Source organism: Argiope bruennichi, chromosome 6 (genome assembly GCF_947563725.1).
Source record: "Argiope bruennichi chromosome 6, qqArgBrue1.1, whole genome shotgun sequence".
NCBI classification, from domain to species: Eukaryota; Metazoa; Arthropoda; class Arachnida; order Araneae; family Araneidae; genus Argiope; species Argiope bruennichi.
In genome coordinates, this window is record NC_079156.1 from 36405300 (window position 1) to 36423967 (window position 18668).

The window sequence follows — 18668 nt, forward strand, 5'->3', positions numbered from 1 at the left end:
TTGGTTTGTTTACAATTGTTTACTTTTACTCACTCAAAGTTCACTCCACTAGGAGATATGTGACAGGACAAAATTATCGTACAGATATTAGCATCCACTAATTTTTTTCCAATGTGTACGAAGTATATATAGGAAAAATATTGTAATCGTCAAATAATTTAAATTTTGAGAAATCTCCACATTTTTTAGGTGTTTCCCCGTCCGTAAAACATATGAATTATTATGTATGTTTGCGAAAATATTCTTTTAGCCTCGCAAAGATTTTCAGGTTAGGTTAGTTTTATATTAACGTCCCTTTTTAAAGCAACACTAGGGCTATTTTGGGATGGACTTCATAATTTTGAACCGCGGTCAGATGACGAGGAAGACACCCAACTGGCACCTGAACGGTTACTCAAAATACGAATTTGATACATAATCTTGACATCAAAACTCTAAATTCTGTGTCCATAGGGCGATGGAAAAAGGATCCAAACTGCATACTCGTCTATACATGACTGAACACGAAACGTTTCAGATTGTATAAGTATTCGAGAGAATCGAAGGGATAAAAACTACCATTGATTCAAAAAGAAAATGAATTTCAGCCCTTCAGAAATATCTTTGGCAATACTGATGTGTTTTGAGCTGACGAGATTCTATGATCTCTCATAAGCCACTCTTTTCTTATACAGTGGAAATTTTTTTCTGCTATCCCATAAGCACCAGAAACAAGAATTATTTTCTGTAGTCCTTTGATTAGTTGTAGTTCTCATTAGAATTTTTTTCCTTTCAACTCAAAAATTGAGAATTTTTCTGGGGGGAGGGGGGAGAAAATATCAAAAACTTGAATTTTCGCTGTAATTCCCAAATCTTTTACCAATTTATCATAGATTACGATAGCAAGAAACTATGTATTAAGTAAACAACTATTACGCTAAGAAATAACATTATTTCTTTTGTTCATCCCAATGTTCTAAACATGTTCAATGTGTAGTAGAAATCGGAAAAAAAAAGAATTTTTAACTTTAACTTTAAAATGGTTTCTTCTAAATTCATATTTTCCCTATTTTTTTTTAATTTTTTTTTACAATGAATATAGATAAAATAAACAGATAGATGAAAACTTTTAGGAAATTTGTTGAAAAATCGGTATTTATTCATTCAAAATAAATCCTGGTCACTTTTAAGGAAGAACAAAGATAAACTAGCTCAAGTGGTCACTCCGAAACTTTCTAGTATACTTTCTAATTAAGGTGTTATCCCCCTACTGCTGTATAAAACTGTATTCCTTTGACAAGGCCGTGAACGCCACGAAAGTTCAGATTTTTATTTTCAATGTCATGCATATAAGGGGTGTGTGCTTCGTAATATAGTAAAGAAAAGCGGTACTTGTGTATTATTAAATGCATGTCAACGGCGAACAGAGGTCACGGAAAGGTCAATTAAACTTTGATCTTTGACAATTTTTTGGCGATTAATCGTTACGATGCGATTAATACATAAACACCAGAAAAAACGCATATGTATTTTCGAAGTTTCTTTGCCGACAAAGTGACACCAAAATCCGACACTAAATTATAATTACAGTCATTGCATTTATTTTAAGCTACTGCGTTTTTGAGTTATCTCATTTATATACATGCGAAAGTACAGACAGACAGATGCTCAATCTCTTGACGGATACGATTCAAAAATTTGGCAAAGACATTCAGTTAAGATATTACGTCTATGTACTTTTATCCATCTAGCTTTCTTCGTTTTATAGTTATGGACAACCGGACAGATAAATTTCCTCTGAATGGAGAATGGAGTTTAATAGCAATCTAATTCAAACTTGGAATAGAGGTCATATACTAAATTTCATCTGCCAAGCTCAAAGCGGTATTGCTTGAGTTATCGTTCACAGTTAAAGAGACAATCATAATTCCAAAAATGTGTTTTTCAAACTAAGGAAAATTAAAAGCGTGGATGATTACGACACTACCCTTTTGTACATTTGGATGATTACGACACTACCCTTTTGTACATTTGGATGATTACGACACTACCCTTTTGTACATTTGGATGATTACGACACTACCCTTTTGTACATTTGCATGATTACGACACTACCCTTTTGTACATTTGCATGATTACGACACTACCCTTTTGTACATTTGCATGATTACGACACTACCCTTTTGTACATTTGCATGATTACGACACTACCCTTTTGTACATTTGCATGATTACGACACTACCCTTTTGTACATTTGCATGATTACGACACTACCCTTTTGTACATTTGCATGATTACGACACTACCCTTTTGTACATTTGCATGATTACGACACTACCCTTTTGTACATTTGCATGATTACGACACTATCCTTTTGTACATTTGGATGATTACGATACTACTCTTTTGTAAATTTGTATACGATAAAGTAAAATATCGTTGCTACCTAAGCTAATTAGAGCTAATCTTTATAACTGGGTAGAGATTTTTCTCTTCATACAGATTATATGATATTATGAAACATCTTGTGGAACGAATATCAAATTATTGAATTGAGAGAAACATACAACACATAAAATCTCCTCGTCGGATTTCTAGTCTCTTGGATCCGAATCCAAGAGTACTTAATCTCTCTTGGCTGAATCCCAAGTCAGTTTTAACAGAGAAAAACCGAATCCTTTTTCCCGTCCCGTCTCCGCATTCCTCTCGACGTACGAAAAGAATCTCATCTTACTGCAGTCGAAGGCACTCTAATTGCCTCTCTCTTAAACATCCAACCCCCGACCAAACTCTAAATAGAAAGCACCCGGGAGCTCCGAGATGCTCGGGAAATTAAAAGGTTAATGATGCCGGGGAACAATTGTTTCCGTTAAGTTATTGGATTCATTGTAGCGAAGAGAGTACCCTGAACAAGCGCCGCGAAAGCATGCAGCAACACAAAAAATATCAAGTTAATTGTGGTCGAGTTATTTCTTTCCGTACGTGCGTGATACATGGAAGCACGTAACGGTGACATGTTGACTGCCATCCCCATAAATAAAGCATTTTTTACGTGTGTCCCGACCTCATATATACTAAGTTTGTGATGATTGGACACACCAGTTAGCTTACGTTCAAAAAGGGTATTATTTTATTCAACTAAGCTTCGGTATTTTTACTTTATTTTTTACCAATCGCGCAGGTGACAAGGTATATTGGTTATATTTAGTTTTAGTTAAATCGTGTCGATGCAACATCCTGTTCATGATAGTGCCAAATTATCAGATTAAAGTGCGTTGTTTATCTCCTTGCTTTATCTATTTTATCTTTTTGTTTATTGTGTATATATGCCTTTCTAATGGAGATCTTTCTTTTACATTATAGAGCTAAAAAAACAAATATCCATTTCATTTAAAATTATAAATATACGTGGCGTGTACTCATGAATGTGTTATGTACTATTAATAAGTTTATGATGATTGGACACACCAGTTAGCTCATGCTCTGAAAGAACATTATTTTGTACAATTAAGCGTCGGCAATTTTAATTTATTTTTTACTAATCACTCAGGTGACCAGCTGGTTCCGTGTATTTGATTAAATTTTCTTTAAATCTCGTAGATATAATGGCATGTTCATGATTCCGTCAAATAATCGCACATTAAAGCGCGTTACTTTCTCCCTTGCGTATGGTTTGTTTATTGTGTACATGAACCTTCCTAATGGATATCAGTTCTATAATATTATAGACCTATTAAAAACAAATATCCAGTCCATCTGTCTTAAAATTATATGTGATGTGTACACATGAATATGTGTTATGTACTATTAATAAATTTATGAAGATTGGACATACCAATTAGTCTGTGTTATGAAAGGATATTACTTTGTACAATTAAGCGTCAGCATCTTTACTTTTATTTATTTTTTACTAATCGCTCAGGTGACCAGCTGGTCCACCGGAATGTTGGTTACAGTTTTCTTTAAGATATAACATCATGTCCAATTTATCAGATATTAAAGCGCGCTACTTTATCTCTTAAGTTTGATTTGTTTATTATTGTTTTATTTTTTGTTTCTCCGTTCTAATGGAGATTAGTTCTATAACATTATAAAAGTATTAAATAGATAAATATCCAGTTCATTTATCTTTTAAAATTATAATTCACTATAATGTAACTTTAATTTTTTATTTGTCTTGCAATCTATGCAGATATTAAACAGGAACATTGTCCTTTAGCTTTCAATAATGGAAAAAAAATCAAGGGATTTGATATTTGATGAAACAATGATAATAATTTGGATTTCAGTAAAACAATGTAATCTATTATTGAAAATTAAACAAAAAAGATTAATTCGGTGTAATATTAAATTGATATAAATAAAAAGACTTTTTTATATTTTAAAACGGTGTTAAATTTATTTTTATCCAATAATATTTTTGGAAGTTATCGCAAAAAAACGTCAAAACTCAACTTAATTTTTAATTAGAATTCGAATTTCAAAAAAAATCACTCCGTAATGCATATTCCCACCCTTCAAAGTATATTTGTGCCAAATTTTGTAGCAGTAGATCAAAAGGTTTTGCCTATATAGTGCCAACACACGCACAAACAAACATACGCATTACAGACATGAACACATACTCACAAGCACACAAACATACACACATCTTTATTAGTAGTAATTTGTCATTTATACTGATGTCAAATCATTTTTCCCAAATCAAAAACCTGTTCTGTATTTTGAATAAGGATTCTATATACGTTTAAAAATATGTTTACATTTTTAAATATCTTGCGCATTTATTTAAAACATGTACTCCCTCTTTTTTTAGAGAGATGATAGTGATTTGTGAAACCTTCCCAAAGGCAGTCACGTGCATCCTATAGTGACATCTTTTCCTTCTTGCATTTGTGACAAATCAGATTTAGCCAAAAAGGTAATAAAACAAATATTGGTAAAAAAAAAATTATTATGATTTTATTTGGAATGGATATCGTTTGCCAGAAACCAAATCTAGATTAAAAGGTTGCAACACAAAATTGGACATTCTTATCTCTGTAATTTAGGAAGATTGTACACTGACACCCATTCAGCCACCAGACGAAGTCCTTTTCTTATACGAAATTTAAAAGCATATATCATTGTATTAAAGTATGTGACTAGGTTCGGAAGGAATTTTTTTTAAAAACATTGGAAACTAATTATATTTTTGAATATTTGCATAAAAAAGATTGAAAAAATATCTGTGAAACAAAAATACCAGTTAAGTGGAAAAGGTTTTTTTTCCCCTTTCCCATTGGGAAAAATAGGACTTTTTTTTTAAAGCTAAAAAGAGGTATAAAACAAAAATCTTTTAGTTTAGAGGTTTATCAAATGATTTGCTTAAAATTTTGCATATAGCTTAAGAAATATGTTTTATAGTTCCTGAACTTAAAAATAAGCTGTATTTCTATCCATTCTTTAAAAATTGGAATTCTTTTGACAAATAACACGAAATTCTCAAATTCTTTCACACTGTGAAACACTAAAACAACTATAAAATATTTCTAAATAAATAGATTAGTCATTCTTTAGTACAGGAACATATTGAGAAATTATTATACTAAATTTGAACGAAGAATATTCATTAGATGTTAATTTATGAGAATTTTTGAAAGAAAATTCTATCAAAGATTAAAATATAAGAAAACAGCGTTTAAAGGTGTAAAACAGCATTAAAATGTATGTAAAATGCAAGTATAAAAATCATTTTAACTTCTCAAAAAATAGACGTAGGAAATAAAATTCTAACGATTTTATAAAGAAACCTGTTCAAACATAAAAATAATTTTTTTTTTTTAAATGTATAATTTTGCAAATAATCGACTTTTTAATGTAGTCACCTACCTTAAATCAGGAATTCTTATTTATGATTAGTGAAGAAGAAATATATGACGGTGGAAAAAGAAAAATAAATCAGGAAAAAGTATTGTGTTATTCTAAATTTATTGTGATACTAAAAGAAATGCAATTTTAAATAGTTCCTTAAGAAATGCAAATAATTCCTGTCTTGTTTCTGCATAAAAGCGTTAAGGAGTCTGCAATGAAAAGCTGATCTAATATTTTCTGAGATACAATATTATATTTGACATGGCAACACTTTTTAGATATTTCACCAAGTTACTGCCATAAGTAGGGAATTCTATATACATATTTTATATCAGAAATATTTTACATCAGTAATCAAATATATCCTTTCTATATTTTTGACAAATCAGACCAATCAAGAAAAATAAAATAATGCTGATCTAATTTTTTTTTATTACTTTAATTCCAGTAGAGTGACATTCGCCACAAATTACGTTAAAAAAAGATTATAAAATAAAATTGATAAAAAAATTAATTTTGGGACACTGACCGCAGGTACCCATTTTAATTCCAAGTAAAATCCCTTCTCTATATAAAGTTTAAGAAAGCATATTACTTTAAATCGAAAATTCTTCCATGGAAAAAAAATTCACCATTTTTTAAAATATTATAATAAATAAGAGGTTATAAAGTAATATTCAGTTTTAAAAAAGAAAGGTAATTGAGATATCTCTTATTCTGTGCATGAATATCAACGAGCTTGAAATGAAAAGCTGATATCACGTTCCCATAACCAATGCTGGTTTCTATTTGACATTGCCAATAATTTTTAATGATTTACTACTGTAAACATTAACAGTAGTAAATCATTAAACTGTTAATGCTGTGGTTTCTTTTGCCACAGCAATTATAAATATTTTTTTAAACTTTTGTTCTATCTATAGTATATATTTTACAACAATAATGAATCGCTTTAAAAATAATGGTCATTAACCATAATATATGAATTCTCATAAAGAAAAAAAAATCGTTTGCGCCCATATTTCCAACCACCGATTTCTGAAAATCCTCAATCCTCCTCTCGTCCCCAATGAGGCGGTTCTGGAAGAACAAAAGAAATGAGTGTGAAAGGTTCTCCTTGTATCGCTCTCCCGCCGTTTTCTTCGTTAAAATTCCTCTTCCGGACCTGGCCCCGAACTCAAACAAAAAGGGGAGCGCCGACCCCCGCCATTAGGGCTCGCCAAATACGAGAAACCGGGATTTTCCATTTCTCTGGCCCCGTTTTACATTTATAACGCTTTAAACAAACGCCGCTTCTTTCGCACCTACGAGCCCCTGGGATCGATAGCTTCATTTGGCACCTTTCTTCTGAGATCCAAATGAACAGATCGATCCTGCTTTCTTCTTTCCGTGTATCTTATCCTTTTCCAATGAAGAGGGCCTCATTTCTGTCACCCCCCCCCCCTCCCAATCCACTCCTCACAGAACCCATCCAAGTCCATCGCCTGTCGTTTTCAACCAGTGGCGTCATCTTCGAAAAATAAGCTCTGTCGTGACTGGTGCATAACATGTGTCGTAATAAATGTACCAAAAATTTCCTTTCATTTTAATTTCTTAATTGTTCTTAATAAGCACTGTCGTGGAGGGTATATAAACATGTGTTGTAAACGTAACAAAAATTTTCTTTCCTCTTAATTTCTTAATTTTCCTTAATTAGCACTGTCGTGGCCGATATATAAATGTGTTGTAATAAATGTACTAGAAATTTCCTTTCATTTTTTTTTCTTAATTTTTCTTTAATTTGAAGTTAAATGTATCGAATTATACACCTTAAGAAATAATAGTTTGAATTCCAAAGCAAAGATTTTTTCTTTCGATTTGAAGTTAGGATTAACTCACATTTCTGCATCTAAGATTCGCTAACTTAATTCAACATTCTGTACTAGTTTTCCAAAATTAATCACGAATTGTTCTTTCCTGAAACGATCTAGAAAAGATCGAAATCGAATGCTGATATAAAAAAAAAACTTCTACTTAAAATATAAAAAATATATACTTATCCAAAAATAAATAAAAGGCGTAAGGTTTACGTTAACGCGACGAGTAGAAATCTGTCAACAACTCATTTATATATATATATATATATATATATATATATATATATATATATATATATATATATATATATATACAGACAACAACAAGCAGATCGGCAAAGGCAGCTAGTGATATATAATTATTTTATCTACACATTTGAAATTTGAAATTGAAATTATTTGAAAAGGATTTGAGATTTGAAAAGGAAAAAAAAAAAAAAAAAAAATGTGACTTTGGAAGAATAGGACAAGATGGATTACTGCCATATAAAAAAAAAATCTATTTGCTAGTTGTTGGTATTTAAAAATTAAATAAATTAATGCTAAGGACTATACATTTTATTAGTACATGTGAAATTATAAATAATTTATAAATTCAAGAACTACGAGGATGCAAAACATTTAGGAATAAAAAAGCTTTTTCTTGAAAAAAAAATTTTTCAAAAGCCAAACGACTCCACAAAAATGATTGCAATTTATACAATCCCTGAAATTTATTTATATTTTTCTAACTTCGCCATTAATGCCAACGTTGTCAGCACGATTTTTGCAGCACCACTTGAACCAGAAGCTCAACTATTTAATTTTACTCAGCTACTCTGCCTTCTTGCATTCTCTTCAGCAAATGTTTTCAAAACCAAAATTCTTAGCTCTTATCTCGTGACAAATTAAAACATTTCAGAATTTGCTGTAGAAAAGAATGAAACGAAATACAAATTCAAGCCTATGGCGGCTAACCATGAAACACTTCCCAATTCTGTTTTTCTTTTGTGACAGTTGTGAAACAAAAATAAGGCGGGGGGGGGGGGAACAAATCTCTCGGTATCAAATCAACAACCCAATGAATTAAAAAAAAAAGAAAAAAAGAATCGATTCCCCCCTGTTTTGGATGCATTTATGAATCTGCTTCTTTCTCTCCGTTTAGGTGATGAGAGAAGCGGAGCGGATGACCGCCGACTGGACAGCGGCGACTGCAAGGCGACACCTTTGGAGAGACAAGAGAATAAATATTTTATTCTCCGATGGACTCAGTGTTTTATTCTTTTTGTAAAATGAGAGTCGCTTTACACTTGATTCAACAGTATTCACACAATAAATAAATTGATTATATGCATACGAAACATATTTTCAGTTTATTAATTGAAGTGTAATAATTCGCTAAGGTAATGGCTCTCTTATTTCTTTGAATCCTCTTCAATATTAATAGGTTTTGCCTTGAAATGAAATCTCAAGGCACTATGGGCGACACAACTATGAGGTGATCCAAATAAAATAGGAAATATTTAGACAACTTTTGCGCAAAAACTACAGACTGAATAGCAGTCAAATAATGCGCGTATGCTCTCCAAACGGTGACGTTTGGATTTCAAAAGAAAATTGCAATTCATATTTTGCTCGGAATGTTAAAAATGGAACCATACAAAAGTTTCTTTTTTCGAAAAAAAAATGCTTGCAACAATGCTTTAATTTAAAGAAAATGCGAAGCTGTTAAGCTGTACAGACCCTTACCATGCGCATTTACTATTGTTGCTTGCGCAATAATTGTAATTCCTATTTCTTCAGCTCTCTGCATTCAGTCGGTTTGCAGTTTCGTTCAGATTTCTCTGCAAAAATTCTAGTCTCTTCAAAATTATTCAAATCTTCATAACTCGGTCATGTTTAATCGCAGAAATACAGGTCATTATTTGATTCAAATGTTAGTAGAATATAGGACAAACGGTACTGCGAACTTGTAAAAAACTTAATTTTTCCAATAACCTTTATAAAGCACATTAATAATAATCATAATAATTTTTTTTCTTTCAAAGTATTTTTTCCAATTGGAAATAAGTGCATTTCTCCAACAATTTAGAAATTTACAATTGGATCACTACTATAGTAGAAATATTATACAAAATCTTTTCAGATTTTTTTTAGAGATAGTACTTTTCATTGCTACGTAATATTAGCCCACTTGCAAAAGCATTTTTTTTCTTATACAATATTTTAAGTCGATTAATGAGAAGTGATTAGTGTCAAACCAAAATTAATTTATTTTAGTTAGTTATTGAACTATGCAATGAATAGAAAAAAAAAATATTTAATGCTTCGGATATAGGTATGGAAAATTAAAATTATTCTTCAAAGCAATATTGAAAAAAATAAACATCCAGCCTCATGGATATATCATCCAGTTTTCGCATTCCTCCCACGGTTGCCTAGTATCAATGAATAACGAAATGTTAATACCAGGTATCTCCTCGTATTCAATATTTAAAAATACGCAAAATGAAACATTTATTTTACTTTAAAATAAATTTTTATAAAATTATATAACTGTCTGTGTTCTTAAATGGTGAAAAACATTTAAACCCAATTTTAATTTTGTGCTTAGCTTTTTTATAGTATTTATTCAGATAGAGAAAAAATTGCATAAATACTTTGTAATGATGAAACTCTCACACTAATTGCAATGATTTTTTTTTAATTTATGGAGGAAATTCAATGAATGCTATGTTTAAGGATAAAAATATTTTTCAAAGATTTCAATCTTAGAGTATTTTTCCGTTTCTTGGGGATATTGGCAGCGGTTTGATTTTTTTCGCCAAATTAAACCCAAAACATATTCAAAATAGTTATAAAAATACCTATAATCTGATTTTTTTAGAAATATAGAGTAAAAATATCAATAAAAAGTCAGAGAAATTTATTTATAATTTTTATAAGAATGAAATGTTATGAAGATTTGATATTTTAGTAAATACCAAGCATTGCTTGCCAAAAAAATGTAATAATTGTTCAAGCATTCCGCTGCTGTTTTTATGATATAATAATTTTGTAAAAAGATTACATTGAAAACATTAGTATACAAGCCGAAGATGTGAGTATTTTTTGGAACGCCTATTGTAATAGCATAAAAATTATTGATTTCCTGTAAAATATATGTAGTAAAACTTTAAAACATTTTAAAGCATATTAAACAAAATTAGAATATTAATTTCAAAACAGAATAAAATTATCTTACTTTTACTGGATTTTAATGTTCTTTAACATTGTGTTTGTCTCTAGTAGCAAGTAATATATTTCATATCAAAAACAATTACGAGCTATAACTGACCTCAGATATGCATCTATTTTTGCATACAATTACTCTAATAATTAGAAGCTAATAATTGAATGAAATGAGTGGAATTTCAGTTCCGACCATTGATAAAATGAAACGAGTATAAAAATATCTTACTTTAAATCATGTAAGTTAATTAATAGAATTAAATTTTAGTAAGAAATTGATAGAGCCACAGTCTATTTTAATAGTAAAAATGTAAAATAATCATGAGTAGTAATGTTCCATTAACTACAATTTTACTCAAAATGCCCTTCGCAACTTCAGGGCTTCTTATTTATTGATAGAGCCAATTATAGAATGTCATTTTATATAATATAGATGATGCTTTACACTTGCTCAAATACCTTTTTAGTACTTGTGTATTAACAGCATGCCAGCATGATTAATCTTTGTCACTTCACTAGTTACGCTGTAGAGACATTAGATTGCATACATACTTTAGGCTTTAAAAAAAATCCAATTTTTCTAATCAAAAAGTAAAGACTGATCTTTACAGGAATCATAATTAATAGTTTTGGATGCCAATCAAAGTAACTGTATCGTCTTTTAAGAAACTTAAGACCAGAAAAAAAAAGAAAAGTATAAGCATCTAATTAGATTTTGAATTTAAAAAGGACTTTAAGGATTAATCGCCAAAAATGTTATATTTTGCAACCATTTATCGCCAAGAAAGTCGCCAAAGATATCATTTTGGTCTGTTAATGAGGTTCACCAATAACATGCGATTAAACTAAAAGTCCGCAAATAGCATATGGTTAATACACAAAAAATCATCTTTTTTTTCATTATTCGTCTCAATTTTTGAGATTAAGGTTCAATGTTAAGTTCACTGCAACAGATCTCAAGGCATAATATATTATTATAAAAAGAAACATTATTATAAAAACTTCAGCAAAATTAGCTTTCTTTGCTTAGTTTCCATTTTCACTTTTTGTGGATACGGTATATAAAAATTAAAATATATATATTTTTTTAAATATGAGTAAGGAATCAATTTAATATGTTTTCCCTTTGAGCATTCTGTATATTTTTGTTATTGTTTTTTTTAGTTTAATTTGTTTGAGATATATTCAGTAAGGTTTTGAAAGTCATTTTTGTCCCTCAGAAGCTAGCCATCTGCTACCTTGTATTGTAAATGGAATAGTTAAACTGCAGTTCCTATATCCTTCCTTAATTTTTTCTTCTAGTAAAATAAATTAAATAAAACTACTCATTAAAGAAATAATTTTACTACATTTATGTCATTTTTTTAAATCTCAATATTGTTGCTACATTTCAGTGAGAATCATGAAATCTGGGGCTGATGTTTGACTCTTCGTGCAATTTATCTGACTAAATACTATAAAATAGAAAAAAAATCACGAATCTCATTTTTTATTCAAAAATCTAAAATAACAACCACAAAATGGATTCATGGCAGTTTGATTTGCTTTCCAGAAAATTAATTCACAAAATGAAATCCCATTTGATATTTGAAAGCGTTGTGAAAGCTTTACTTTCGAAAATACCAAAAATAAATGAAATCTTATTATTATTTTTTTAAATGAAGCTTTATATATCAACCAGTACTCAAATGGCAAAATATCATATTCAATTGTATCATTATTATAAATTATGGGAATATAAAATACTTATAACCCCAAAAATTCTTAACTGTTTTTTACCGATGATAAATTCCACATTATATAAATATAAACACTTAGAAGAATTCATTAATTTTCTTAAAAATTTACATCACTTTCGACGCTGATAATTTCTCCCCATTTCCTGTTTTGAAAATCAACCATTTGAGCTATATTTTACAGAATTATCACTAAGTAGTGCATAACAAATTCACTTCCACAGCACACACAAATTACTGCATGTATTTACTGTTTATACACGACAAAAACAAGGGCCGTTGCAAAAAAATCCGTTCCATTATACGTCGCTACGGCATAGTGATCAAATTCATGCTTCCACAAACACAGAAACGCCATGGCGACATCCTGGTCACAGTTCTCGCCAACGGTCACCTGACAAACAATTCTGTATCTATCCAATAGTAGATTTCTCACCTCCTCTCGGATATCAGATGATATTTGAAGAACCGCATCTCTCATCTCTGTAGCAGAATATTCTCTGTCCCGGAAATATTCTGCAAGAGCACGTTCTGCCAAGGATTTTATATTGCCAGGTTTAACAGTGACAGTAGGTTCTAGCTGGTAAGTACTGAGGTCCTCTTCCTGTTCAACACGGGCCTCGTCTTCGATGTCTGTGTCTACATCCCCTGCTGCTGGTCTCAAGTCATCTTCCGCTTCCACAGGCAGTATCTGTGTCACAAAGAATAACCCACCGTTCTCCAAAGCATCGTCTAAGTCCGTAGGTACAGGCGCGTTCTCCTCAGACATATTTAAAGAGAATCAAATTTTATATTTGTCAAGCGAAATCAGCTGTTCTGTAAAGTTTTGAAACATTAGATGTTTCAAGTTGCTATGGTAACTTGTAGTTATACATGGAGTTGTGCTGCCATCTGTTGTTCAACTTTTGAATTAAATGATGAAGTGAATTTTTCCACGAAACTTTCTTCTCACAGACTCTTAACCATTTACCATTGGTTTAAATCCGGCTGATATCTTCTCAATATGACTATTTTTTCTAACAATATTTGAAAGAACAGGGAGAATGTATTTCTAATAGAAAACAGTGGGTATCAACTAAAAATAAATGAATAATTAAAGACTTTTAATGTTAATTAAATTTTTTTTTCTTCCTAGGATTATTCTGTACCAAAACTTGATAGTTCAAAAATTAATTTCAAAAATTGATGGTAAAAGAATTCGGTAAATCAAAGGTTAAGCATAAAAAAAGATAATTTAAATTTTCCGATTATTCTTTTAATGAAATGCTTCATTATCATTTATTAACTAATATTTTTTCACCCCCCCCCCTCTTCCTTTTTATGGAAATGACAGAATTTTTCTGAAGAAAGTGAGATCCTAGAAACATTTTTATTTGAAAAAGAATCGCGGGTGGAAAACTTTTAAGAGCCTCAAATTTAAGATAATAGTTTAAAATAATAAGAAGAAAATAGTAAAAAAATCAATAACGAAATCTCATAATAGTGATAAAAAAATATTCTTTCTTTCGTCCCGAGGCATGAAGCTTAATTCATGCATATCTTGGAAGTTATTGCAAATTGTACTTTTTGAAAATTTTAATTGTTATTTCAACATGTCAGCCTACCTAATTATATCCCATCTAGTTCAAAATGCATATATATATATATATATATATATATATATTGCATGTTTAGATAATTCTCTTTTAAGGATTAAAATATTTTTATTCAAAAAGTATCATTCGATCAACGGTATAAGCTACTCATTAATATACATGCATTATATTATTTAAAACTTGAAAAATTTACATTAATGTGATGCGTTTCAGCTTATTCATTGTTTTATCTCCTTACATAATTTTCGTTTAAGTACAGCAATGTAATGATACTTAATGAAAAGATTTGTCTCATTCAGATACTTACGTTCAACATTTCTTTTTGATCGAAATATCAAAAATTAATTTGAACTGGTTAATCTAAAAGAATATTCCTTTAAATTTTTAAAACTGTTTTTATTTTATTTCTGTTGTTTCAAAAGGATAATTAGAACCACTTGAGCGAAACTCAACAATAAAAAAGAAAGTATGAACGGTACGATAGTGAAACAATTTTTCAGGTGTTTTAATATAAGCAATTTCCAACGCTAAATATTTGTTTTTACTTTTTCGTACAAGTCGTATAGATGAAGTATTGTAATCGTCAAAAAATTTTGAACTCGAGATTTTGACGAATCCCCACTTTTTAGACCTACCCGAGTTCAAAAAACACATTTTTGTAAAATTTCTGTCTGTGAAAAAGATAACTAAAATGTTTTGAACTACATGGATGAGATTTGGTATACTGTTTTTACACTGAATTTGTAGATTTCTGTCATATTTTCAGCTAAATCTGTTAGGATGTCTGATTATTCGACTGTTATTTAAAACGATAACTACAAAGCGAAGAAAACCAGATTGATAAAATTTGAAGTTAAAACCAACATTTGAATAGTCACTCAAATGTAGGGCCAAAATCAACAACTAGTTGACATCTGTTGGTTCAGAGGCAAGTAAACTCGATAATTCAAAAACGCAATGACTGAATTAGGTATGGAATTTTGTGATTACAAGTGTAGTTTTGTGTCAAATCTTCGTTTCAATTGATTGAGAAAAACGTGTCGAAAGCACAAAATTGATTTTCGGATACTATTAACAGCATATCAGGGTTTAGTTTTAGTTCAATTATATTAACGTCCCGTTGTAAAGGAATACTAGGGCTATTTTGGGACGAACCTCGTAATTTTGAACCGCTGTCAGATGACGAGGAAGACACCTGAGCTGGCACCCCCCTCTTCACACCACACCAACGGGAGGACGTTTGGCCTTGACGCATTAACGACGATTCTTACACGACGGTTCTTCGGTGAAATCGGGTCCCAAACCTGAAACCCTACGGTAACTTTAATCCTTACCAACAGGCCACAGTGGCCCGCATATCAGGGATTAATCACTAAAAAAATAGCCAAAGAAATGTCATCAAATTTTACCTATCTAAGCTATTGATTTTTTTTAAAAAAAATAATTATCATGTCCACTGGTTCACAAACTGGAATTCGTTTGAAATTTGTTAGACATCTAAACATTTGATGTGCATATCAAATCTCATTCATCACATTTCGCTTTTGAGTTATCGTAATAGCAGACTGATTAATAATTCCAAACTTGTGTTTATCGGTATCAAGGAGGTCTTAAATATGGAGATTAATCAAATTTTAGTGTTCAGATTTTTGACGATTTATTTATTTCTGTTTGTATTCTCCGTATACGAGAAAGTATAAAAGGATTGTATTTTTAATCCCGAATATATATATATATATATATATATATATATATATAAAATGAAGGCTTGGTCTTTTGAAATTCTGCTTTCATTAATCCAACGCATGACTGACTTAATATGACATTTATCAACTTACTACTTAAGAAAAGATTTCTTTATGATTGATGATCAAAAGAATTTTCTGCAGTGAAAAATAAAAAGAATTTCGAATTAATCTATATTTGTACTAAATCAGAATTCAGATGAAAACCAGTTTTCATCACGATTTTATCATTTAAAAATATTTCCATAACAACTGATCTGGTTTATCTACTTCCCATTTATTCCTTTTTTCCATTTATATCTATAAAACTGCTCTATGTTAGGAACCATATCTTGAAACTATGATTCTCTAATTATTATAAATAACTGACCATTATGATAAAATTCGAATACCAATATGATAAATGAATGATAAAAAAATAGAATTATAAGGAATTTTGCGCAAATGAAAACGAATGCCTTGCATAAATCAAAATATAAACAGCCATTCCCAATTTTATAATTAAATTAAAGTTTCTTATGGCGCAATATTTATAATGCATATGAAATTATTTAAACTCCAACGTTATCACTATATTCTTGACATAGATTTCTAAGAAATACTAATTTAGAAAAAAAAATAATAATAAGATTTTACCTTGTCAAATTCTATTCTTTATTTTCCAATTTTCAATTCAGATTAACTTCTAATTTTCTAAGATGACAAATACTTTAAAATGGACGCCATAATTTTATATAATGAACAGGAAAAAAAAATCATGATTCTTGAGACGACACATGTGTTGCCATGTTAACAAGTTTAAATTGCAGGTCGCAATTGTAGGTGTCTCGAAAAACGGACATTTGAAATCTCAAATTTCCGAGCGCTAAATCACCTCCGAGGCATAGTGACAATCACTTGCAACTAACTGACTGTGTGGTTATAACATTTTTATCAAAGAATGTCGATAACTAAATTTGAACCATGATTGTCATGGAACTTTGCATTTAGCTTTAACGGAGGCTTGTTTATTAGAATTGCAGATGCACAACATTTCTTGTAACAAACATTGTTTTGTTTTTTTGTTGTTGTTTATCCTAATATTCATCGATTTTTGAATATAATACAAATATTTTACAGAGCTGCAATTAAAGTCGAAAGGTTCTTTTATCAATCTGAATAGACAATAGTGAGACAAAGATGGGGAAACATTAGATGTGAAATATAGATAATAATAATAAAATGCTAATATATACAAATCTACTAGAAATCATTCCATGATCGTTCATTCTAATAGAGGTCTCTTGCATGAACAAAAACACTTAATATAAATGGGGAGAAAAAAGATCCATGGGAGGTCCAATATCATTTACAGGGAACTCAATAACTGCCTTTGTTGAATCAAAATTTTGAAATAGTTTTGAAAATAGAATGATCAGTAAACCCTTTAAATTCAAAACGGTGAATCCTATAGCCAGGGAAGTTACATGTATCTATAGTAAATAGAATATGATGAATTTATGAGGAAAGATTACCGCACTCCTAACGGCGAAATAAAGCCGTTTCAAAAATAAAGTCCATTTAGGAAAATGTGCACTATACCATAAATAAAACACAGGGAAAAGTTTCATGGAGTTATCTGTAAAATTGGCTGAGATATTTGCGATTAAAAATTATAAACTTTCCATGAGTTGAAAAAGGGTTCATCCTAAAATTGAGAAATGTATCATCAGATCCCCTTTCCCCCAGAATACGTTTGTCAGATTTTTGTCATTTTTATTTACTTTCTCCATAATTTAATTTATATTTTACTTTGCCGTTTTTTTAACTCGGAAAAACTGTATAAAACCAGAAAATACATTTTTCAATATTCGGATAAACCCTTTATGGGTCAGGAGAAGTAGTTGTGGATGAGATTCCTTCTTCGAGATTCTCATCTTTGTTCTGAATGGAAGTGTCCGATTTTGATTTCTGATATTTTGACGGTATTGAAAAAATGCATAATTGGTTGATGACCCAATGATTTTCTCACATGAAAGGAAATAGTAGAGGAATCCGTTATAGCAAGTCCCTGATTTTACCCCATCAGTGTTATGCACTGAGATAGATAATGTTCTGAGTTTGAACCCCTTAAATTTTGAAGGGAAAGACTCATGTTTAGAGATGAACATGAATTCGCCTCTTCGTTAAGAGAATTATGCTAATCAGTTTATATGAAGGAATTAGGGAATTTTTATGCCTGTAGGGGAGATATCTCGTTATTTTTGCCATTCGGTTAGAAATTCTCTAATGAATTTAATCTTTTATGAAATTTCTTGATGCAATGAGGTACCTGCCATGATTGTTCATTTAGCAGATTGTCCGCTGTCTTCATATCCGTAATAAACTTTGATCCATTCAAAGTAATTTATTTATTAATTTTTTTTTTCTTTTAAGATAAGGACATGTTGGATCAATTTATCTATGTATTTGATAATTCAGAGAATTTTGGGGGCGTTAAAGCTCTCGAATTAGATGCACGCTACTATCGTAGATTCATACTTGGATTTTTAAATAACGTGAATTTTATTGCTGACTTACACACATGACTGTAGTTACGAAAATTTCCATGAACTGTTACAAATATTAATTAACCATTTGCTTTTCCCACCTTTCAACAGCAACTAAAATTTGAAAATAATTCAACATTTAATCAAATCGGAACATGAACGTTT

The 18668-nt window shown here is 30.4% G+C and overlaps 1 protein-coding gene and 1 long non-coding RNA gene across 2 annotated transcripts in view; one reads left to right on the forward strand and one right to left on the reverse strand.

Moving 5' to 3' along the window:
• Positions 1–8991, forward strand: part of LOC129973073 (uncharacterized) — a 92450-nt gene extending 83459 nt beyond the window's left edge. Inside the window, exons 3-4 of the long non-coding RNA XR_008784932.1 lie at positions 4797–4901; positions 8834–8991. This is a non-coding gene — a long non-coding RNA (uncharacterized LOC129973073). The remainder of the gene's footprint in view (positions 1–4796; positions 4902–8833) is intronic.
• Positions 8992–12661: 3670 nt separating this feature from the next.
• Positions 12662–13404, reverse strand: LOC129971717 (dynein light chain Tctex-type 5-like). The gene has a single exon (XM_056085694.1). The coding sequence runs from the start codon at positions 13402–13404 to the stop codon at positions 12883–12885; it is 522 nt and encodes a 173-aa protein (XP_055941669.1). The 3' UTR covers positions 12662–12882.
• Positions 13405–18668: the final 5264 nt, after the last annotated feature.

Coding starts and splice junctions, on each gene's coding strand:
- LOC129971717 (XM_056085694.1), bottom strand. CDS start 13,404: ATGTCTGAGGAGAACGCGCCTGTACCTACGGACTTAGACGATGCTTTG.